At 48.5% G+C, this 24,492-nt stretch overlaps 1 protein-coding gene across 1 annotated transcript in view; it reads right to left on the bottom strand.

The window, feature by feature from the left end:
- The window catches only part of CACNG3 (calcium voltage-gated channel auxiliary subunit gamma 3), a 76,062-nt gene extending 59,060 nt beyond the window's left edge, over nt 1-17,002 (bottom strand). The window contains exon 1 of the mRNA XM_026704627.2: nt 16,465-17,002. Within this exon, the coding sequence (XP_026560412.1) occupies nt 16,465-16,675 (211 nt within the window). The 5' untranslated portion in view covers nt 16,676-17,002. The remainder of the gene's footprint in view (nt 1-16,464) is intronic.
- Nucleotides 17,003-24,492: the final 7,490 nt, after the last annotated feature.

Genomic DNA, 24,492 nt, shown 5'->3' with positions numbered 1-24,492 from the left:
CCTTTGCAAGCACCGCAGCTTCGCTTCCTCTCTCCTTCTGAAAGCCTGTCCAGTGTTGGGACATGGGCCTTCCTTGACCAAGATCAGTTGTAGGCATTGCAATGACCTACTCTGAAACTTTCCTTCTACTGGGATTGCTATTTCCGGTTTGTTTTGCTGCAGTTCCTCTTTCCTGCGGTGGATAGGAAATAGCTCCAAAGTCCTAACAAAATATAAGGCAGAATGTATCACTCATGTCATAAAGCTCCATATGTCCCTGGCCTGCCTGATGGCTGAGAGTCTCTCCCATCAGCTATCTTTAATACCCAGAGGGCAAAATACTTTTTGAGTAACAGGGAAATGATAAGCCGGGATAATTGTGTTGTTTGTTCACGGTGTAGGAAAGGAAAAAACCTTCTGGGATCACATACACGGAGCAGAGGCTTAAAGAGGATATGTGAACACTTCGTTTTGAAATGTGGTCTTTCTTGCAGTTGCCCATGTTGGGCACGTCGTCTCGAAAGAAGATGTCGGAAGGAGTTGGGGTTCCTGAAGATCTTGGACCTGGAGTCCCGAAGGCCTGTGAAGGCTCTCCAAAAACAAAGGTTCCTTTTGGGCTCCTTGGTTCTCTCTTGGTCTGCAGGAGGAGACTCCCCGGTGCTCCATGGACGCTGAGCTGCTTCTCCAGCCTCGTGCCATTTCTGTGCTCACAACTCTGAAGCTATGCAGGGGAGGGAGGTCACCCTGGGCCAGGCTCTTCATTTTCTGCCCGCCGTTTCTTCTGGCACCAGCAGATTTCAGTGTCAGGTCTTATCCTCCAATTCATCTGTAGATGTGACAGGGTAGAGGACAGCATTTGCATTGTCAAGTCTGCCAGGCTCAGCTTGGCGCCTCACAGGCATCCTTCCATCAAAAGCGAGAAGGGGAGGGGGCAAAGGATAGAAGGGAGATAAAGCTCTGTGTGGGTACATGGTGGGAAATAGGTAGGGGGAATGACAGCGGGGGAAGACCAGAGGTGCTCAGCACCAGTTTGCACCGGGATCCAAGGCCAGGCATCCCGAGAAAGAATGCCGGTTATCCCAAAACATCTCAGCTAGTTCTGATTGGCTGAAGATGGACTGGTCACGGTGGGAAGGCTGGGATGAGGGGAAACCTTTCCGTATCTTTTGAGTGCAGAAAATCCAGAGCTAGCTTAAATTTACTGCAGCAGCCAGCATCTTGTTAGTAAAAGGACCTTTCGTTTCAACCTATTGGAATCGAGGGTCTTTCTTCCCCAAGGGATCAAATTGTGGCCGGTCGGACAGGCATTCGCCATTGACATCAACATGAGCACTCGGACGTTTGTTTCCCACCGCAATCTTTTCCAAGGTGGGAAATGAAACCTGAACATTTTGAAGATTATAGGATCTCCTACCAGATTTCAAACAAAATGTTGCAAAATGTATTTTTCCCAGCCGTTAAGGCCGCCCTGGATCTGAAGCCTTGCGACGCCCCCTTGATTGTAGGTGAATCCGCCTCACACATAAAATGATTAACACCTTAACTTCTGAGTCTGCAATTAATGGGATTCATGCCGATAGTGGTGGCAGTTAATGAAATGTGCAATTGTGGGTGTCCTTATTTAAATATCAAGCTTGGTGAGTTCTCTGGTCCTTGTTCCCAAGGATGCAGTTGGTCCAAGGATCTGAACTCAAATGGCCAAGGAGCCCTTCCCGTAAGCGCAATTCATTTCCCAGTCTGTGGCTTGCCGTGATGCCTGAATTTCAGATGTTATAATGAGGGCTTAGATGCTATGTTTTCTTCTATCACACTGACAGCTGATTATTGAGCCATTGCTGAGTTCTGCCAATACGTACGAAGAGAGGAATTAGGCAGGACTCAGTTAGCAGGCAGGGCTCTACTCTTAGCCCAGCATGACGCTGCTTGATCAAAAGGTTCAGTCCAGCTTCCTGCTGGTCCCTTACATCTCCCCTCCCTCTCTCTCCCCCCGCTCTGCTTCCCTTCCTGAATGCCAAGATCTGTACCAGGTTGTGGCTAATTCTAACCAAGCGATGCTTGATAGCTGGGATTTTCTAGCATAGTCTGAGCCAGAGAATAGATTGTGCCTTATTCTGAGGTAGATGCGAGGTTTTCCTGTATCTATATCGGTGGTGGTAGTCTATTGGTTTGGCCCGGTTCAAGTGAACCGGTAGTAAAAAAGGTTACTATTTGGTCGAACTGATAGTAAAAAAGCAGCTATTGGTTTGGTTGAACTGGTATTTCTTTCTTTCTTTCCTCCTTGAACGATCAGCTGTGCTGGGATCCCCCTCGCTGTCTTATGGCTTCGGTAGGCGGCTTCCCTGAGGCCCAGGAGGCAATAAAAAGAGAGTGCGCAGAGGGGGTGACTTAAAATAAAAAAAGCCACGCCCACCCAATCACATGCCCATCTAGTCACGCCCAGTTAGCCATGCCCACAGACCCAGTAGTAAAAATATTTGCATCCCACCCCTGATCTATATATATGAAAGCGAAATGCCCCTCACGCATCATCACAAAATCTCCAGAACCGTAAAGCTTACAAACTTGCAATTAGGCCCTAGGTTCCTCTTGACTTCTAGGGGCTCATTAAGAAAGGATTTTTCGAAATGACCATCAGAGCATTTAGAGCATTTCCTATATTATTATTATTAACACACTCTGATGCTAAGGAGTTCTACTCCCCCTCCCCACTGAAAATCTGTTCCCAATGGAAAACACAAGCAGAGGAGAGGAGTTTCAGTTTCACAGCACCAAGCAGCTTTAGTACGGAACAGTTGAGCTAAGCCACGCCCAGGCTCCTTACTGTCTCCTTCTTGCTCACAGAGCGAATACTGCTTCGGTTTCCAAACAGCCCTCAACTCTCTCACACACTGACAGGACGCTAGCCAGATGAATGCCGATGGATGCTGGTAGGCAATTCCCTCCCCCCTTATTTTCCTCCCCCATGAGACTACATAGTCTCATGGCAAAGTACGGGTAGAGAGCTAGTATTATATCAAGTTAAAACTCAAATTAATATTTCAGTTAAATCACCGGGATCTTTAGCGCCCCCAAAGAGAGGCAACTACAAAACTAGGAGGAAGGAGGAGAAGGCTCCTTGCAACGCCCTTCGCCTTCTGTAGCAACCGGGTCCTTGATCCCTTTGTCAACCTGCAAAACCACGACATCAGTGGAAGCCATTCACTCTCATGCTTACTCCTACTTCATTTCTTGGTTGCCATTCATGGGACGGGGGGGGAGGAATGGGGGAACTTAGGGATGAGGATCCTGAGCTGCTAGTCAAAACATCTACCAGTCAAGGCCTTGTCAACTGACACCTGTCAGAGCTGGGCAGGAACCTGTGCCTGAAGTGATTGGCCCATGTGATCTAAACAGGTCTCTAACTTTGGCACCTTTTAAGACGTGTGGAATTCTGGGAGTTGAAGTCCTTCAGCCTTAAAGTTGTTGCCAAAATTGGAGACCCTTGTCCCAAGAGGTCAATGTAATCTGCAACTGATGTGGATGATCTACTTGATCGGAGGGGAGCTTTCTAGAAGATTGAATCGGGTTGCCGTTTGGAGACATCTTCAGGATCCTTCACATCAAGAACAAAAAAAAGAAAAAAGAAACAAAGCAGCTTCCTGCACATGATGATGATCAATTCCACCCTACCCATTTTTCCTCCTGTGCTAGATTTCTACCTACAAGGTCGTTACTTTCTTAGCCTGAAGGGGATTTAACATTCCGTCTCCTATAAGATTAAGCTAATGGTGATTACAACTACCCTGTCAGAAATCTTTCCACATATTTAGTCAACTGGGGGCAGAGACAGCTAAGAGTCTGTACTTGGAAAGGAATCTTAGGAAGATGAGCCAAGGCTGTCCCACCACTGACAGAATAAATCCGCCTTCTTAGTCAAAGACAGCCTCCCACAGCCCCGAGCTTTCTTCCTCCCAGGCGCTTCATTCAAGCAAAATGTCTGATTTAATCTCCAGTGTGTTGCAGCAAAAGCATTTTCATCAAGGACTTGAAGGGTGCACTGATTCCAGAATCTTCCCAAATTATCTATCTATCTATCTATCTATCTATCTATCTATCTATCTATCATCTATCTATTATCTATCTATCATCTCTGTCTGTCTATCTATATCATATCTACCTACCTACCTATCTATCTATCTATCTATCTATCTATCTATCTATCTATCTATCTATCTATCTATCTATCTATCTATCTATCTATCTATCTATCTATCTATCTATCTATCTATCTATCTATCTATCTATCTATCTATCTATCTATCTATCTATCTATCTATGCATCTCTCTCTCTCTATGCATCTCTTCCTCTCTCTCTATCTATCAGATATCTATCTATCTATCTATCTATCTATCTATCTATCTATCTATCTATCTATCTATCTATCTATCTATCTATCTATCTATCTATCTATCTATCTATCTATCTATCTATCTCTTAGTGAATAATCACTATTCATCTTGTTATTAACCAAATCTGGCTTCCCTAATTGATGTTGCTTGTTGGAAACCTGCTAGTAAAAGGTTGCAGTTGGTGAGGACGTGACTCTAAGATGCTGCAACATGCCAGTTGCCCAGTGTCTGAATTTTTATTATGTGACTGTGGGAATACTGTAATGGTCAGAAGTGCGAAGACTGATTGCAAGTCCGCTTTTTCAGTGCTGTTTAACTTTGAATAGTCACTACTAGTGGTTGTAAGTACAAATGGTTGTAAGTGGAAATGGCTACAGGAACTGGGTATGACTAGTCTGGAGAAAAGAAGGACCAGAGGTGACATGATAGCAGTGTTACAATATTTGAGGGGCTGCTCCAAAAAAGAGGGGGGGGTCAACTTAATTTCCAAAGCACCACAAAGCAAGACAAGAAACAACGGATGGAAACTAATCTTGAGAGTAGCAACCTGGAACGAAAGAGAAACTTCCTAACAGTGAGGACAGTTCACCAGTGGAACAGCTTGCCACTGAAGTTGTGGGTGCTCCATCGTTGGAGATTTTTCAGAGACTGGACAGCCACTTATCTGAAATGGTAAAGGGCTGTGAAGGTGAACTTATAGCATGCATGCCACAGGTGGCACGCAGAGCCATTTGCGCGGGCAGGCGAGCCCCAACCAAACGTACCTGCACTGCACACGTGCATGCCTCCCAGCTGATTTTTGGCCCATTTGAGGCCTTTTTTTTTTTTTCTTAGAGGCTCGAGGGAAGCCTCTGCAGCCTTTGGAGGCCGAAAAACAGGCCCGTTTTGTCACTTCCTGTATTTTGGGAATTACCAGAAGTGACAAAATGGGCCTATTTTACGGCCTCCAAAGGCTGCAGAGGCTTCCCTTGAGCCCTGGGAGGCGGAAAAAGGCCTCAAACAGGCCGAAAATCATCTGGGAGACACACAGTGCAGGTAAGGGGGCAGTGGGGGGGGGGGAACCTTGTGTGCAAGCGCAGGGGCTGTGGGGAGGCCGCGCACATTGCCTTTCAGCACAGGAGCCCCAAAAGGTTAGCCAGCACTGGTATAGGGCCTCCTGCTTGAGCAGGGGGCTGGACTAGAAGACCTCAAGGTTCCCTTCCTGCTCGGATTCTGATGTTCTGTATATTCATACAGGTATGTTCACTCACACATATGTAGACACACCCTTTCTTTTCACTTTTTAAAATATTTTAAATATTTTTTCACACTGTTTGAAGGAACACATCCCAAACTTCATATCAGTCCATAAAGCTTTAAATACAGTTATTCCAAGGCCAATAACAGGATTATAAAAATACCGAGGAAAAAGTGTGTTTGTGGAGAGGAGATTCTCTTCTCAGAGGAACAGAATCAACAGTTTGGAGGCTGGACAAGCTATCAAGGGAGTCATGCTGTCTCCAAGGAGCAAAGATCAAAGGTGCGACTGAGGCTTACTAAAATAATTCACCCCCCCCTCCAATTATTATCCCTTTCTCTTTCATGTGGGGACAAACAATACAACAAAGAGCCTGAAAACAGTATCAAGAGATTATAAGTAGCTAAGGATGAAAGGCTGCAACTGGACTTTCTTGTTTTTTTTTTCTTGTGAAGACGTTTTGCTTCTCATCCAAGAAGCTTCTTCAGCTCTGACTGGATGGTGGAAGATGGAAGGATTGATATTCCTTGCAGACAGCTGGTCATTTGCATCCTTTGAGAGGGTTACTGAAGCACTTGGAGGTTTATCTGTGTCCTCAGGGTCACCTGAACAGTGCAAATGGTTCCTCCTAAGCAAGAAAGATTGATGGTGTTTTCATCTGTACTTCCATGGAAGATCAACATCCAATGAAGAGAATGGAAGACTTTAGAAGTAATCCGCTGGCTTAAGGGATCACGGTATCATCAAGAGAACTTTAGGACTTCCAGACCACGATTTGCATTACTTTCATGAAGGACTTCTGGCAGCAGATGGGCTACCCCTCACAAGAACTGGAAAGAAGGTGTTTGGAAAACAACTGGCTTGGCATAGGTGAAGGGCTTTAAACTAACATTGGAAGACGATCTTTAGGACCAACCCCACGCATAAACCTAAAGTCCACTTGCAGTCAAGGGGTGAGAAGGAAGGGGAACTCAGATACAAAAGAGGAGTGTGGGAAGCAAACACAGGATCGATCAAAGAGGAACCAGATGCCAATTCACTAACGCTCAAAGTCAGAGGAACAAACAGGGAAAACTTGAAGTCCCAGTACAGGAGGGCACGCATGACAGGGTTGCCCTTACTGAAACTTCTTGCTGGGGTGCAACCCTTGACTGGAACATGCTGCTAGAACAGGGGTGCCAAACTCAAGGCCCCTGGGCCAGAGTGGCCTGTGGAGTGCTTAGATCTGGCCCATGGGGGCCACCCTAGAAACAGCAACGGACCAGCCTGCAGTGCCTCTGCCAGTGAAAACGGAGCTCGGGAGGGTCATGCCCTCCCCCCCACATTCCGAGCTCCATTGTCACTGGCAGAGGCTGTTGCAGCTGAAAGTGGAGCCTGGGCAGGCTGAGTGATGCTGAACTGGCCACGCCTACCCTGGCCACACACACACCAAGGCCCTGGAGGTCAAACACAACCCTGATGTGGCCCTCAATGAAATCAAGTTTGACGTCCATCTTCTAGCAGGCTTTAAACTGTTCAAAAGAAACAGCCCTAACAAAAGAGGAAGTGGAGATACATTACATGTAAGAACTGTTTCTACAGAAATGCATAAAACTAAGGATAACAGATCATCAGAACTGGAAGGGACCTTGTAGGTCATCTAGTCCAACCCCCCACCCAAGCAGGAGACCCTACACCATTTCTGACAGGTGGCAGTCCGGTCTCTTCTTGAAAGCCTCCAGGGATGAAGCTCCCACAACCTCCGAAAGTAACTTCTGTTCCATCGGTTGATTGTTCTCACTGTCAGAAAGTTTCTCCTTATTTCCAGGTTGACTATCTCCTTGATCAGTTTCCATCCATTATTCCTTGTCTGGCCTTTGAGTGCTTTGAAAAATAGCTTGACCCCTTCCTTCTCTCTGTGGCAGCCCCTCAAATATTGGAAGATTGCTATCATGTCTCCCCTGGTCCTTCTCTTCACCAGCCCGACCCAGGAACCGTTCTTCATATGTTTTAGTCTCCAGTCCCCTAATCATCCCACTTGCTCTTCTCTGTACTTTTTCTAGAGTCTCTACATCTTTTAAATGTTGAGATAAACATCTTTTTGAGTGCATATGGGTTTATATAAAAGGGACAAGGAATGATATTGACATACTATAAGCCAACCAACCAAACAAACAAACGGAGGAACTAGATGAACTGTTTGCTAATTGGTTAATTACAGTGGGCAGAAAGGGTGCTACAGTAGTAATGGGGGACTTTCACTGTCCTGGCATCAACTGGGAGACAAAGGAGGTGATAGGTAGCAGGGAGAAAGTGGAGCTGCTTAATTCATTCTTGGCATCTGTCTTTATGCAAAAGGAAAAAAATAGTCCAATCTATCAAAAGCAAAGCTGTAGAAGGCAGAATAGAAATACAAGCCAAAATAGGCAAGAAACTGGTAAGGGAATACCTATCCACTCTAGATGAGTTCAAATCACCAGGACGAGAAGGATTGCAGCCCGGGGCTCTGAAGAAGCTGGCAAACATGATCACAGAACCACTGAACAAAATATTTCAAAGATACTAGAGCACCAGGGAGCTACCAGAAGACTAGAAATGAGTTGATGTGGTTTCAATCTACAAAAAAGAAAAAAAGAAAGAAAGAAAAAATGGATCCAAGAAACTACAGACCAATTGATGTCAGGCTCATCAATACCTGGATAGATCCCAGAAATGATAATCAAGCATTTGTGACAGTCAAGCACCCAGAAACAAATAAGATAAGTAATAGAAGCAGCACATGCTTGTTAAAAACAGGTCATGCCAGACAAACCTTACTGCCTTCTTTGACAAAGTGACTAAATTAGTGGAACATCAAAATGCAGTGGACATCATATACCTGGACTTCACTAGGGCATTTGACAAAGTAGACCACAGCCTATTGCTTGGTAAGGTAGAACAATGTGGAATAGATTACCACTAGATCAATTTGCAGTTGCCTGACCAACCACAGTCAGTGTGTAATCCTCAATGGAGCTACAACTACATAGAGGGAGCAGGCAATGGGGTACCTCAGGCCTTGGGGCCAGTGCTCTTCCACATTTTTATAAATGACCTAGATGAGGGGATTGAAGGAGTGCTCATCAAATTCTCAGACAATACAAAGCAAGGGGAAATTGCCAAAACTTTGGAAGATAGACTCAAGATTCAGAAGGAACTTGACAGACCCGAACACTGGGCCTATCCAACAAAATACAATATCTGCACTTAGGCAGGAAAAGCCAAACGCCCAGGTCTAGAATAGGGGGCATCTGGCTCAGCAGGAATAACTGTGAGAGGGATCTAGGAGTTCTAGTGAACAACCATTTAAATATGAGCCAACCTGTGTGCTACAGCTGCCAAAAAAGCCAATACAATCCTAGCCTGCATCAACAGAGAAATAGCATCAAGATCACCGGAAGTGAAACTACCGCTTTATACTTTTGTACTGTTGAGATCACAGTTGGAATACTACATCCAGTTCTGATCACCACAATTAAAAAAAAAAATGCTGAGGCCCTAAAAAGAATTCAGAGAACAGCAGAAATAATAAGGGTTCCGAAGGCTACATCATGAACAGCTAAGTGAACTAGGTACTGTATCCTAACGAAGAGAACCTAACGAAGTAACCTAACCTGTAACCTAACGAAGAGAAGGGTTGGGGTGACATGATAGCTGTCCTCCAATACTTGAAGGGCTGCCATAAGGAGGAGAGCATCGATTTATTCTCCATAACACCTGAGGGCAGGGCAGGAAGCTTTTAAAAGAGTGGTCCTACCTGGAACCAAGGAGAAATTTCCTGACAGGGAGAACAATTAATCAATGGAATGGCTTGCCATCATTGGAGGCTTTTGAGAAAATTTTGGACAATCAATTGTCTGGAATAGTATAGGCCAGAATCTATTTTTCTGCCCCGGCTAATTTATAGAAGATAAATCTGCATTCAATTGCCCAGTAAACTTTATGAAAAAAGCCTACTACTTTATGGTCAAATCTTCTCTCTTTATTTTCTGTATTTCTTTTGTGGTTGTTTTAAATTGCAAATCGATGCTGATATTCTCTCAGTTGAATGTATTACAAAATTCATACATTCCATAACAATAGAACCAATGCATACCAACATGTAAAACCAGCAAACACTATTGAAGTTAATTACAAAGTGCAGCTATTTTGGAAGGACCTAAAGAAGATGCCATGTAAGGACACAGAACTGAGAAGCAGTCAGTTTTCTGAACTCTGATTTTGGCAGAATCTTGTGTCTCCCTTCTCCCAAGTAGTCCCATTCAAATCTCATAGTTTTCCTCCTCAAGATCATTCTGGCTCTTATCTCAGCCAATCGATTTGCAATGAAACTTCATTGCCTCGCGACGCTACTCAGGCTATTGACAATCCTGGGTTTTACACAAACAGCATGCTTTACTTGTTGACCGAATCAGTTCGTTTCCTGGGTTGCACAAGATAGAATAGAATAGAGTTGGAAGGGACCTTGGAGGTCTTCTAGTCCAGCCCCTTGCTCAAGCAGGAGAACCTATACCGTTTTAGATAAGTGACTGTCTAAACTCTTCTTAAAAACCTCCGGTGATGGAGTGCCCATGATTTCTGAAGGCGAGCTGTTCCACTGGTTAATTTTCTTACTGTTAGGAAGTTTCTCCTTAATTCTAGGTTGCCTCTCTCCTTGATTAGTTTCCATCCCTTGTTTCTTGTCCTGCCTTCAGGTGCGTTGGAGAATAATTTGACCCCCTCCTCTTTGTGGCAGCCCCTCAAATACTGGGATGCTGCTATCATGTCACCCCAATTCTTCTTTTCTTTAGACTAGCCAAATCCTGCAGCCGTTCTTCATATGGTTTACTCTCCAGGCCTTTGATCATCTTAGTTGAATATCATGAATCATAACCTAACGAGCTGAATGGATTTGCTGTCTCCTAAGCGGAAGAAAAGACAAGAATTATAGTGACATCCTTCTATGTGAATGCAGCTGACAAAGCAGGTGATCTCTGACCCAGCCTGGGTGTTGCTTCTTTGGGCCTCCAGTTTCACAGCCCCCCAATGGTCTATTCTGCTCCAGATGCCTCTGATTCTTCCAAGAGACCCCCCACTTCTCTTCAGGAGACAGACTGGGCAAGAGAGGTTCATTGGACAAGAGCAGATTTGAAGAAATTCAGAAGGAATTCAGCTCAAATAATGGAATAATAAAATAATAATAATAAAGGAACAATGGATGGAAACTGAACAAGGAGAGATTCAACCTGGAAATAAGGAGGAATTTTCTGAGAGTGAGAACCATCAACCCATGGAACAGAAGTTGGAAGTTTGGAAGTTGTGGGAGCTTCATCCCTGGAAGCTTTCAAGAAGAGACTGTGGATTGCCACCTGTCAGAAATGGTGTAGGGTCTCCTGCTTGGGTAGGGGTGGGGGGGGGTTGGACTAGATGATCTACAAGTTCCCTTCCAACTCTGTTAATCTGTTAATCAAATATTATTTTTCAAATAATGGTCTCGAAAACAGAACATTACTTTAGAGACAGCTTGATCTAATAGTGAAGGTGCCAGTCTAGAACCTGGGAGACGGTGAGTTCTAGACCCACCTTAGACATGAAAACTGGCTGGGTGCCTTTGGGTAAGTCGCTCTCTCTTAGCCCAACCCTCTTACAGGGTTGCTGTTGTGGGGAGAAGTGGAGGAAGGAGTATTAGGTGTGTTAACCACCTTGAGTTATTTATAAAAACAATAAGGAATAAATAAATAAAGCAAACAGGTCGCCTTTCCATCCACAGGGAGCCAGAGCTCCATGGAACTGCTGGAGCCCATCTTGGCAACCCCATGCTTTGGGGCAGAGTTGTGTAACGATGGCCCCTTCATGACTTGTGGACTTCCATCCCCAGATTTCCTGAGCCAAATTATAGAGACAGCAGCAACAGGGCCCAGGGCTTAGGGATATCGCATAATCACTTCCAGCGTGTAGTGGAACCCCGGGGCATAAATATTCCCAGGTGATACTCTTCTTACTATGCCTGACTCTCACAGCCAACAATTGTTCACAGACCTCTGCAGAACAGCAGCGGTATGTTGTAGTTGACGCAACCTCGTTGGAGAAAAGTCTGCAGCCCTTCCTATCACCCATCTTAGGAACGAGCGGGGGCAAATGCCAGCGGAAGGAGGCTGCACCTCCACCTGGGAGGCTCTGGGTGCCAGCCCCAGCCAGCTTGTTTTCGGAAGCTCAGGTGAGCCGTGCAAAATTCTGGCTGGCTCCCAGCTCCCCCTCGCTCTCTTCCTTCCACCAGTACCGCTTGCCCTGCTTTCTTCGTTTTGCTGGAGGCAAACATGGCTTTCCAAGGATTGGATCAGTGAACAGGCCATGAAACAAGCTGGATTCAGAGGCAGAGAACAAGGGGAGGGGGCGCCACATCTTCTCATGACAGCCCCTTGCTTCAGCCCCCCTGCCCTGTGGGCAACTCGCCTTTGCACTCCAGCCCCTGCCCTCACCTGCCCTTTCTAGCTGTTGGCTTGGCAAAAATCCAGCTTCAGAGGAGACCTCAAAAGTCAGCAATCGTGTTACAGCCTACAAGAGAAGAAGCACCACCCAGCAAGCCCAAGGCTGGACCAACATCCTTGTCTGCAGAGCCTGGCTGGGATGCCAACGGCCTGTAACGCCCCCTTTGAGGCAGCTGCCTGGTCCTTAACGGAGACCCCCAATAGACCAATGTGGCAGGGAAACCTCATGGTGGGACTGAGGGTACTTGTGCCCCCCCGGCCCACCTCCTTCGGGCCTTCGGGCCGGTCAGTGAGGGAGGCTGGGGCAGAGTCTGACTCGGGGCTCCATTTAAGGGAGAGCTGCCAGACCTGAGATGGAAACATTGGCCGCTGCTCTGGAGAACGTTTGAAAGTGGTTCCTAAATATCAAGACTGAACGGGGGAGGGAAACGTGGGAAGAGACGAATCCCCTTTCATTGGATTTCGTTTTAATTAGGAACATGTGCAAAACATTCTTGTTAGTCTCCTGCCAACCTTTGGGCGAGGAGAAAGGAGACAACTAAGAGAGCCAGGTTGGTCTCGTGGTGAAGCCGCTGGCCTCTCATGTAGGAAGGGTTGAGTTCTAGTCCTGCCTCAGGCATGAAAGCCGACTCAGGGACTTTGGGCCGGTCACTCTCTTTCAGGCCAACCAACCTCACAGGGTTGTTGTTGTTGGGAAAAATAAGAGGAGGAAGGAGTATTAGGTATGTTCACCACCTTGAGTTACTTATAAAGCGATAAAGACAGGGTAAAAATCAACCGATCGATCAATTAGAGCCAAAGCTGCCCTGTGTTAAGGCACCGATCTGATTTCCTCTGGAGGCTCCTATCTACTTCCCTGGGGAGCCTCAGCGGACTGCAAAACGGCAGGTATTCACCAGTCAACAGCAAAGGTGCGTTTTCCTGCCTCTCCTTCCCAGTATTTCCTAGCGGCTCAGATTTCTGCCCCTCCCTCCAACCTGGTAGTTCCACTGTTCCTTCTTCTCCTCTCAGTAAATCTAACCCCTGAATCTCCCTCCCTCCCTCCCTCTTGGCAGGGCTGGCTTCTTAGGAAACAGCCCAGGCATAATTGCCCACCGCCCCATTTCATAGCTTGGAAACAGAAGGTCCCACTGCAGAGAGCTCTCCAGCACCCCAAATTCCACCCGAGAGTCTGCTTCCCCCATTTCACCAGGCAGCCCCCTCCTGGTTTCTTTCACAGAGTCCTCCCCTCTTCCTGCTCTTCCCCTGCTCCGTACGAAGGACCAGCCCTGTCTCCATCCACCCGAATGCGAGAAGACATTTGTTTCCAGCCGTAAGCAAGTACCGATCCACATCTGGCTTCCCAAATGACACGGTCTCTGAGCATATCTGCAGTCTGCCCATAAAGTCATTCAAGCCACATGCACAAACAAGGCTCCATTTGGCTGGCTCTTTTCGGCCCCGTCTCCCCTCCCTTGCAAGCAGAGACCAGGATTATTCCTCACTGCAAAGTGCACAACATGGAGACGAGGGAAACAGCCGGAAGCCCCTGGCAGCTGAGACTGAGGCCGTCTCTGTGCTCGGGGGCCCCCAAGAAATAGTAGCCCTTGGAAGCAGTGAAAACGTCCCACCCACCGCCCGACCCGCCTCAGCCGCTGCTCAGCATGGGGGCCTCGGCTTTGGATTCAGGCCACAGAGAGGCCTCCTCCCTCCTGCCTCCTGCCAAATGAGACCCAAGACCGAGTTGGAGCTGGTGCAGCAGGTGGGACTGATGCAAAGCCGCTTAAGGTAGAAAGAGATGTACTGGGGATCTTACGACGACTACGGTGCGGTGAGGTGTAGGGCTTGCAATAACAAATGTGGCTTGTAAGCAGGTGTGAAAAATGCAGCTGCACCCGAGGGATCAGTAAAGATCCACTTCTATTCTAAGGCATGAAAAGGGGAAAGAAACTAAGAAACACACTTATACCCCGCTCAAGATTTTGCCACTCAAACTTCAGCCAGACCTGAAATTGAAAATGGCCAGATGTTTGAGCCTTGTTCAGAAGGGAGAGGGGCACCTGAGGCCCCATAGCTAAGGCTCTGGGGTCCTGGGGACGGCAAGGGACTCGTGGCCCAGGAAGCAACAGTTAGAATGAAGGGCAGAATAACCAAAAGGTCCAAAGTGGGAGAAGGGGTGTGCCTCGGCTGCACATAAGCAGAATAGAGAAATGTTGGGCTGGAAGCAATCGAAGTTATTTCTTGTTGTGAGAGACCACAACAATCACAGATAGGCTGAGGACAAGCAGAGAGAAAAAGGATGTGTATGGTTTGTTTTTTGTTTTTTGTTTTTGCAGATGAAGAGAGTGCAAAAGCCAGACTTTCCTGCTCAACATTCATAGGGGAGAGGAGCATTATGTCAACTCAGAACAGAGGAATCATAACACACTTTGTCTTTCCAGGCACACAAATGTATTGTGATGCTGACTGTAGCACTGATAGAGAGAGACAGCTGCTGTTTGTGAGAAAAATTACGATGGATCTAGATCAAATATGGAACTGCAGAGACACCACACTGTCAATATATTGCCAGGGCTCTAGTTTCCCCTGTTACAACATATGGCTCTGTAGCTGGGTCACGAGAAAAGCCAAACAAAGGAAGCCAAGCCTTTGAACTGTGGTTCTGGAGAGAATAGTCAGGAATTATGTTGGATCTCCAGAAGGACAAGCAAGTCAATACCAGATGGCGAAGTAAAATCTCACTGCTCACCAGAAGAATGAATAACGATGCTAAAGCTGAAATATTTGGGCATCACGTGTGGAAGGCGAGAATCCCAAAAGGCTGCGGTGCTTAGAAAAATGGAAGAGGCCAAATGAAGAGACCAGGGAGCTGATATTAGGACCGGTGGTGGGAGCGGGAGCTTTCAAGAACTCTTAAGAAGTGGTTATGGATGGGCAGTCTTGAAGAAGTGATGCTCATCGAGTCACAAAGACTTGGATGCCTGAACTACCCAAAAACTCCGTCTACCCCAAAGAGAGCAGGTGGGGCAGGTGTGTGTGTGTGTGTGTGTGAGAGAGAGAAGCAGCTGAACACGATGTGGGACCCAGGTGAAGTAGACAGGATCTATTAAGGACTCTGTTGAGAAAGAAAGCGACAAGTGGAATTGCCTCCTAACTCCATGGTGAGCCATCCTTATTCTTCATTCACTCTCCGGATGGGCTGCATCTCTAAAGCAGGTTTGATATTCAGCTGGTTCTCTAAAGCTGCCCATGGACTTTCATGCTTTGGCAAGTCACGAGGGACTGTCAGCCCCCCTCCCCAGCTAGCCCCCTACGGTGCTTCCTTCGCTGTCTGTGGTCTGAGTGCCACCCCCTCCCCAAAAATTCCTTTCTTGGAACAAGAGCCACTTGTGAAAGATGGTGGGGAGCTTTCTTTTCACGGGAAACAGAGACCTCTGAATCCTGTGGTGTTGGTCCATGGGGGGGGGGCTGCCTCCATAAGAGCCCACGGGAAGGAGCAGCCCTCTTCTCCCACCTTGATTCCTGCTGCAGTTCCTGAGGTGTGTGGGGGTCTAGATGCATCCCTTCTTCCGTCTGGGGGGTTGGAAGACCAGTGGACAGAGGCAGGACTGCTTCCCAGAGGGGGATGTACACAGGCAGGCAGGCACACACACATTGTACCCACGCCTGCCTGGACAAACACGTTTCAAGGCTCAGCTTTGGGGAAGCTGGGGCTGCCTGGCTCACAGCAGACTTCCTTCCGAGGAACCCTGACACAAAAGACCGCAACCTGCCGTGCCAGGGGCTTCAGAGGGAGGCACCAACCGGCCAAGTGGGGACTTGCTTCAGACCTGCAGACCTGCTGCTCCACCTCTTCACGCACTCTGCCTGTTGTCTGTCTTTGTGTGTGTGCGTGTGTGTGGTGCGTGTTTGTGTGTAGTGTTAGGACTGTGAGATTTCAAGTGGGTAACATGCAGAGAAAGGAACCTCTGGCTTTCCTTTGGGAGACGCCTATGAGGAGGAAGGATGGAAGGAAGGACCTCTGGCTCACTGCATTTGCTCCTCTGTAACTCCTTGCCGCAGCAGACTGGCGCCAAGGAGGAGCTACCCAGGAGCCCGGAGAAGTGGCCCCCGGGCGTCCGCAGTCCGCCCTCCCCGCGGCTGCAGAAGCTGCAAGCGCCCACCAGGCCAGCCTCCTCCGCACCCCGACAGGCAGCCTCCTTCGCGTGGCTTCGGGCTAATTTCGGCCGGACACGCGCGCAGGGGCAACAGGTGCAGCCCGGCCTGGAGCGCCCTCTCCGCTCCTGGCTCCGCCGGCGGGACCGCCTCGCGCGGCGGCCGGAGCAGGTCAGGAGGCGGCCTGTCCCGCCCGGCGCCACCCACCGCCAGCCGAGCCAGGGCCGCCCGCATGCCTACCTTCCAGGCAGCAGGTCCGCCACAAGCCCGAGTGCGTCAGGACTTCCTCGTTCTTCCGGCTGGTGTCGTTGTCGCCGCTGGACTTGGTCCTGCAGACGCCGCGGGAGTAGAGCCAGTAGTCGGTGCCCACCGCGATGGTCATGAGGCTGAAGGCGGCGAAGGCGCCCAGGGTGGTGATCAGCATCTGGACGCCGCGCTCACACATCCTCATCGCCGCGCATGGCCCCGCGGGCGGGCGGGCGGGCAGCGGCCAGCCGGCCGGCCGAGCCAGGCTGCGCTCAGCCCCGAGCAGGCGCCGCGCCGGCGAGCCGCGGCCCCGCTGCGGACTCCCTGCCCGCCCGGCCCCGCTGGGACGGGGCGCGCGGCTGAGGAGCAGCCCGGCGCCGGAGTCCCATCCCCGGGCGCGCTCGGCGGCGGGAGGGAAGGCGAGGGCTCCGGCGAGCGCGGCGCGCGGTCTGCGTGTGCCGGAGCCAGCGCCAGCCCGCCCGAGCAGCAGGCGGCGAGGGGAGGCGGCGGCGGCGGCGGCGGCGCGGCTGGCGGGAGGAGGGAGGCAGGAAGCCCGTCACGGCAGCAGCGCCTCCCGCGCCAGCAGCCGGCCGGCCCCGGGAGCCCTGCGCAGGCGGCAGGCGGGGAGCGCTCCCGGCCGGAGGGTGCTGAAGCGGACAGCTCCCGCCCGGCCCCGCCCGAAGCCGCCGCCCCGCCCCTGCAGCCCCGCCCTCCGCCGCCCCGCCCCGCCCCGCCCCCCGCCCCGCCTTTACCGCTGGGGCTGGAAACGGGCAGGGAAAGACCCGGCGGCGCAGAAGCCCCCGGAGGGAGGCTGCTGATCCCGCCCCCGCCCCCGGGACGTTCTCGCCAGGAGCCCAACCCGCGCCACCCCTTCCCCAGCTCCAAAGCTGGATCCATAAGCCCGAACCCTCCCTGCGCGGCTTTGGTGGGTCGGGAGGGGACTTAACCAACAGGTAAAGGACCGGTGGCCCCTTGGGGCAGAGACGCCCACGGACTGGAAAAGCGGAGGGCAGCCCCGGCAGGAGAGCAGAAGCCCCCAAACTGAAACTGAGCAGGATGGAGTGGAGACGCCGCTCCCGGGGCTCCTTGTCCCACCTGTGTCCCTAGGAAGAACCATCAAGTGATGGAAAAGCAGCCCCCGGGGTGGGGCTGCAGAGTCACAACGCCCCCCGCCAGCCTGTCCTTTCCCTGGGTTCAGATGTGTGCGGTTGTTGATTACAAGGAGGTGAAGGAAGGGATTGGCACACGTGTTTAGCAGCAGCACTTCCCCATGTTGTTTCCCAGCTCCCCCAGTTACTTCTGCCCTGCCAAGCCCCGGAGGAAACCAGTTGCCCAACGCAGCGAGAGGCGGGGGCAGGTCTGCCTTTAAAAGTCCAGGTTTTGGGAGCCAGGAAGAGCCAAGCATGCAGAGCAGGAGCTGAGCTCCTCAGGCCGAGGGCTTTTCCCTGGAAGAGGAATCCAACAAAAGGCTCAAACGGTGAGATAAAAAGCCTTGTGCATCTCTAGGAGAAAAGAAAAGGAGATTTCAGCCAAAGAAAGGGATTCCTGAAACGCCAAGACCTTTTCCACGAATGGCCGCAAGAGGACCAAGGGCTCTCAACCACAGTGGTCAATTCCTGCTATAGACAGTCATTGGAGGCTTGGCTCCCTGGAACACATTCTGATATTTGGATTTTATTGTCTGTCTTAGCACTAGATGCACCCCAAGGAGATCTTAGCAGCTCAGATGAGGGAGCTGGAGGCTAAATTTAGGGGGCTGGAGGTTAAAACACACAAAGAAATTGGGTGTCTCTCAAATGAAAAGAAATGTCCCAGCTTCTGCCAACCTAGTAGTTCAAAAGCCTGTAAAAATGCAAGTAACACCCCGCCAGAAGACTTAGTTTTAGATAAAATACTGGAAAGTGCGGGAATGGATATGCTTACGCTAGAAATGAAAGACAAGAAAACTCCGAATGTTACTGAATTTGGCATAAATGGTACGGATGATTAGAAAATAGATACAAAAAATAAGAAGAATGGATTAGTGTACTAATTAATATAAGAGACCTTAAGAGAATGATATGGTAGATATATAAAATTATAAATATATAAGATAGAAATAATTATAGATAGAGATAATAGTTATTGGTTGATGTGTATAAAATATAAGATGATTTATAAGATGACTCCATGTGTCGATGTCAATTCGCTGTCGTAGATAAAATATGATTTATATTGGTGGAAAATATAATAAAAATTTATTTTAAAAAAGAAAAGAAAAATGCAAGTAGAAAACAGGGACTATCTTTGGTGGGAAGGGAACAGCGTTCTGCCAGGCGTCTTCGGTGTTTAATCATGCTGGCCACATGACCGCAGAGACGTCTTTGGACAGCGATGGCTCTTCTTCGGCTTTGTAATGGAGATGAGCACCGCCCCCCTAGAGCCAGAAACAACGAGCACGTACGTATGTGCAAGGGGAGCCTTTACTTTTACCTTTACCTATCCAGAGGAGAGGACGAATGCAACGAAGGGCCTGGAAGGAGACGCCCATGAGAAATGGCGGGTAGTCCTGGGTCGTTTCCGAGAAGGTTGCAGCCAGGGACCCAATAGTTGTCTTCAGCCACCTGAAGAGCTGCTGCCATATAGAAGATGAGAAACAGCTGCTGACAGTTGAGTTTAATTTACAAGAATAGAGGTTTTGGGAGGCCACTGAGGAAACCTCCCAGCCATAGGAGCTGTTTTGCAATGAAACGGGGTGCCTTGAGAGGGAGTGGAGTCTCTTTCACTGGAGGGGTTTCAACAGAGGTTGAATGGTTGGGGGCGGATATAGTGGGGGGTTCCTGCCTTGGATGAGAAGTTCAGTGGGTCTAAGGGTCATGCCGGCCACATGACCACGGAGACGTCTTCGGACAGCGCTGGCTCTTCTTCGGCTTTGTAATGGAGATGAGCCCTGTCCTCTAGAGCCGGAAACGACTAGCACGGATGTGCGAGAGGAACTTTTACTTATATCCCAAAGCACAACCATTCCCCCCAATTCTCCAGGATGCCCAAAGAAATGCTACAGAAGGTCCTCTACTTACAACAGTTCATTCAGCGACTGTTCAAAGCTACAATGGCACTGGAAAAAGTGACTTACGACCATTTCCCATACTTATGACCGTTGAAGCATCCCCATGGTCATGTGATCAAAATTCAGATGCTTGGCAATTGACTCATATTTGTGATGGTTGACCAGGGTCATGCGATCCCTTATTGTGACTTTTAGGCAAGCCACGTCAAAGCCAGATTCACTTAACAAGTCTGTTACTAACTTAATTGTTGATTCAGTCAACAACTGTGGCAAGAAAGGTCACAAAATGGATCAAAATTCACTTAACCACCATCTTGTGAGCAACAGAAATGTTGTGCTCAATTGTGATCGTAAGTCTCAAGGAACAATGGATGGAAGCTGATCAAAGAGAGATTCAACCTGGAAATAAGGAGAAAATTTCTGACAGGGAGAACAATCAACTGATGGAACAGAAGTTGCCCTCAGAAGTCGTGGGAGCTTCATCCCTGGAGGCTTTCAAGAAGAGGCTGGACTGCCATCGGTCAGGAATGGTGTAGGGTATACTGCTTGGGTGGGTGGGTGGGTGGGTTGGACTAGATGACCTACAAGGTCCTTTCCAACTCTTCTGTTTTTATTCTGTTATACCCAGATGTGATTAACTACAATGCACATACTTTTGCTTCAGCCTTGATAATGTCAGTCTTACTAGATAGGCCAGATGGGAAATGCAACCAATGAGCTTTCCTGGTGTCCTGTCTCCCAAGGTCATTCCCACACATTCTTGGAGAGCATGGAAAATGAATGCGGATGGAGGATGTTGGGAAAGTCCTGCCCCAAATATCTGGGGTAGGAATGGTGTGCGTGCAAATTAGGCTTTTCTGGCACCTGACAGGGTGAACCTGTGGATATACCACCTTTTATACAGCTATCTATACTTGTGAACCATGCATATCATTCTCCTAGCAATAAAAGCACTGTCAGAATTAGAGCCAAACAGGGCCCGTGAGAAATCAGCCGGCTGGGGAAATATTAGTAAATGTAAAAAAACATCTTGCCCGTCTCACACCCTGGAGGGGCAAAACCATCCCGACTGGCTCTTCGGCACAGCCGTGGAAGGTTTCCCCCCGAGGATGGCTTCAGCCTCCCTTTGCTGCTGATTGGCTTGGATTATGACTCACCTAACCTTTTGAAACGCGCTTCTGCCAAAATCACTTTAGAACTGAAGATTTATTTAAAGCCTCTCTCTGTGTATGCATGATGGAAACAAATTATTTGCTTGGATTTGGTCTTATGCACTATGTAAATGACATGCAGATATCAGCGTGTCATTATTGTTGCTAAGTGTCTGGTAGGCTTTATCTGGTTTGGCCCTTTCAGGTTCACGAAAGGCCCTTTAGTGGGAGGACTGTGGGAAAGGGAGGCTTGACTTCACCAGAGGGGCTTTCGGGGAGGAGGGTCTCTTCCCCACCCTCAAATTCCAGCTTGGTTCTCAGGGCCAGGAAGAGCTGAGTGGGGGCTCCAGCAAATTGAAATCTGGGTACCTTTTCAGTGGGAGTCATCCTCCCCTCACTCAAGGGAGAAACAGAGTCACTGTCAGGTCTGTCCCAACTTGGACACTTGGGAAAGAAAGACCCTCGACTCCGTTTCCTTGAAGTGAAAGGTTCTTTTACTAGAGTCAAGTGGCTACAGCAAAAGCAGAGCTGGATCCCCACACAAAGGTTACAATTTACTCTTTCCCCCGGCCCTCCCTCCCCCCGACCAGCTCATCACTGTCTAACAGCATTCGTGTTTGATGTCATGGGGATGGTTTGGATATTTGGTGCTTCTCAGTGTAGTGTGGCATTCCGTTCTCTCAGGCTATTTGTCCTTGGCCGCTGGTTTATTCCAGATCAACACCTCTGGTTCCTGTCAGCTTATCTCCCCTCTCCTTTTCTTAACTATCCCCATGCCCAACCGTTACCTCCCCAATTGCCTCCTCCCTCCCTCGCCCTTTATGGCAGGATGCCAGCAAAGGGAAGAAGCTGAAGATGGCAAGCCCGACAATGACAGAGTAACAAAGTTATGGAGATCTTCTAGTCCAAGCCCTGCTGAAGCAGGAGACCTTGGGGGTATTCTACCAGTTCAGCCCAGTTCGGGTGAACCGGTAGTAAAAAATGCTACCGGTTCAGCTGAACTGACAGTAAAATAAATGCTACCGCTTCGGCTGAACCGGTATTTCCAACGATCAGCTGTTCCGCACAATTTAGATTAGCTACAAAGCAGGAAATCATCGGATTCCTTTCTTTCTAGCAAATCTAAATCACGCGGCACCATGGATCCCCCCATCGCTGTTGTACTTACCTCTCCAGGAGGCTTTGCTGAGGCCCAGGAGGCAAAAAATGGGATGTGTGTGTGTGTGTGTGTGTGTGTGCTACAAAAGGGAAAAAACCCACCTAGCCATGCCCACCCAGTCACATGACCACCTGACCATGCCCACCTAGCCATGCCCACAGAACCGGTAGTAAAAAAAATTGAATCCCACCACTGCCTTATACCATTTCAGACAAGTGGCTGTCCAGAAGCAAAAATCCTCTAAATTGAACCTGGGTATCCACATTCTTCCTGATTTTTGCACCCCCACCGCCCCCCAGGTCATTCCACTCTCCTCCTCCATTCCTCCCTGGAAGTGCCCGGGTGTTCCTGCTTCTCAGGCAGATGGGATGGGATTCACATTTTTTAACAACCGGTTCTGTGGGTGTGGCTTAGTTGGTGGGTGTGGCTTGGTGGTCGTGTGACTGGCTGGGCGTGGCCAACTCAACATCACTCACATCAAGGAATGCATCTCCTTGCCTGGCCTCTTGTGACTGTGTGGATGCTGCAATCGTCATAAGTGTGAAAAATGGTCATAAGTCACTTTTTTCAGTGCCATTGTAACTTTGAATGGTCACTCCACACAAGCAAAGTACCAGCAAAGGAAGGGAAAAAACTCCAGAGAAGTTCCAGAGACAGGAAGTCTAGTCCTGCCAAGAATGTAATAAGGGTAAACGGAGAGGCAGTTTCTGTAAGCAACCCCAGAATGTTTCCTTCCTGCCTTCCTTACAGGATTAGCCCTGTAATTTCTTCTAACAACCGGTTCTCCGAACTGCTTAGAATGTTAACAACCGGTTCTAGCGAATAGGTGTGAACTGGTAGAATCCCACCCCTGTTCTGCAGCCCTTGCTTTGAATTCACCTGGAGAAGAACCGGGGAGACCAGGATTAAGCACGAGGAAAGTACATCCTGCTGAGATGCTCTGATGAAGCTGATATTATTTGTTTGGGGCTTTTTTTTCCAGTTTTTCTCTTAATGTGGAGGGTTTTTGTGATGTTTACTCTGGAGGGTTTATCTGTACAGCACTGTTACCAGCTGTGAGTGGTGTCCTACAAGTTAAACTTTACACAAGGTGAGACATCCTGGGAGACTCCTCGCCACCACACAGGGAGGGTGGGTTGATAGAGATGGACCAAGGAAAGCAAAGAGTTACAGTGGGAGGTTCAACGGAAACATCTTCAGTGGTGAGGGAAATGTTGGCCAATTATAGTGGATCAAGAAAGGAATAAAACATAACTCATTTTATTAAAATGTACCACTTAACTCCGCTCCTCACATCCCAAGGGCTCACACAGCCATATAGATTCACACAAGACCTTGGGGAGCCCCAGGGCCAAAGGGAAACAGGCAATTACAGAAAGAGAAGTGGTTCCCAGAGGGAAGCAGTTAGGGCCCAACAATTGTTAGCAGAGCTAACAACAATTTAATTTATTGTGGTGAAATGGTGGAAGGCAGAATAACAGAGTTGGAAGGGACTTTAGAGGTCTTCCAGCAGGAAACCCTACCATTTCAGACAAACAGTTGTCCTATCTTTTCTTAAAAGCCTCCAGTGATGGAGCCCCTACAACTTCTGAAGGCAAAGCTGTTCCACTAGTTCATTGTTCTCACTGTCAGGAAATTTATCCTTCTCTCCTTGATTAGTTTCCACCCATTGTTTCTTGTCTTTCCTTCTGGTGCTTTGGAAGATACCTGGACTCCCTCTTCTTTGTATCCCTCAAATATTGGAAAGCTGCTATCATGTCTCCCCTTCTTTTCATCAAAGTAGACATACCCAATTCCAGCAACCCTTCTTCATACGTTTTAGCCTCCAGGCCCCTAATCATCTTGGTTGCTCCTCTCTGCACTCTTTCCAGAGTCTCAACGTCTTTTTTATATTGTGGTGACCAAAATTAGATGCCATATTCCAAGTGATCTCAGTCAATGGAAGAAGCTGCCCCACAGCGAGTCCTCTTCAGGAGGTCTCAAGAGAGGCTGGGTGCTCCCTGGGAAGAGAGGTTTAGTGGATTCTGCTCTGAGCAGCAGCTGAAAGAAGATGACCTCTTTGGTCCCCCTTTGCTCCACGAATCAGAGATTCGGTTTCATGTATTTAGAAGGAAACTTATGTCGAAAAATTTCCCCACGTGCAAGAGTGCACAGTTAGGCTGCTACTCCTTGGATTGCAGGAGAAGCCACTGATTAATCAATTCCGTGATTAACTCATCAGGGAAATGATTACGTCTATTTCCCAGAAGGTAGAAAACATCTGCTTTTCTCCTGGGGAAAGATCTCCAGTTTATAACTGTCCATGTTCCTTCCCTTCTCTCTGCCCTCCTGGTCCTTCCATTGTCTTACCTGTTCTTATTTTGTAAGCATGCGGGCAGCATCTCTCTCCGTTAATTGAAGGGAGCCAATTTGAGATAAATTCATCATGTGAAATATGAGATAAAAATACTAGAACTAACAAAAAAAAAAGCCAACTTCTTCAGCAGCTGTGCTGTATTGCTGACTCACCCAGAATTTGAGAATGACAGAAGATCCCACCCAACTCATGTTTATCCCAAGCAATTCTTCTGCAGTCTATTTTTGGAATGATATCATTCTAATTTCAGGGCTTTCCATGGATTCCAGTGAATTTTACCAGGTTTAGCACATTCCAGCTGTGAAGA

Source organism: Pseudonaja textilis, chromosome 14 (genome assembly GCF_049901715.1).
Source record: "Pseudonaja textilis isolate UNSWEBS1 chromosome 14, rPseTex1.2, whole genome shotgun sequence".
Lineage (NCBI taxonomy): Eukaryota > Metazoa > Chordata > Lepidosauria > Squamata > Elapidae > Pseudonaja > Pseudonaja textilis.
This window is presented reverse-complemented; position numbering and strand designations above follow the sequence as displayed.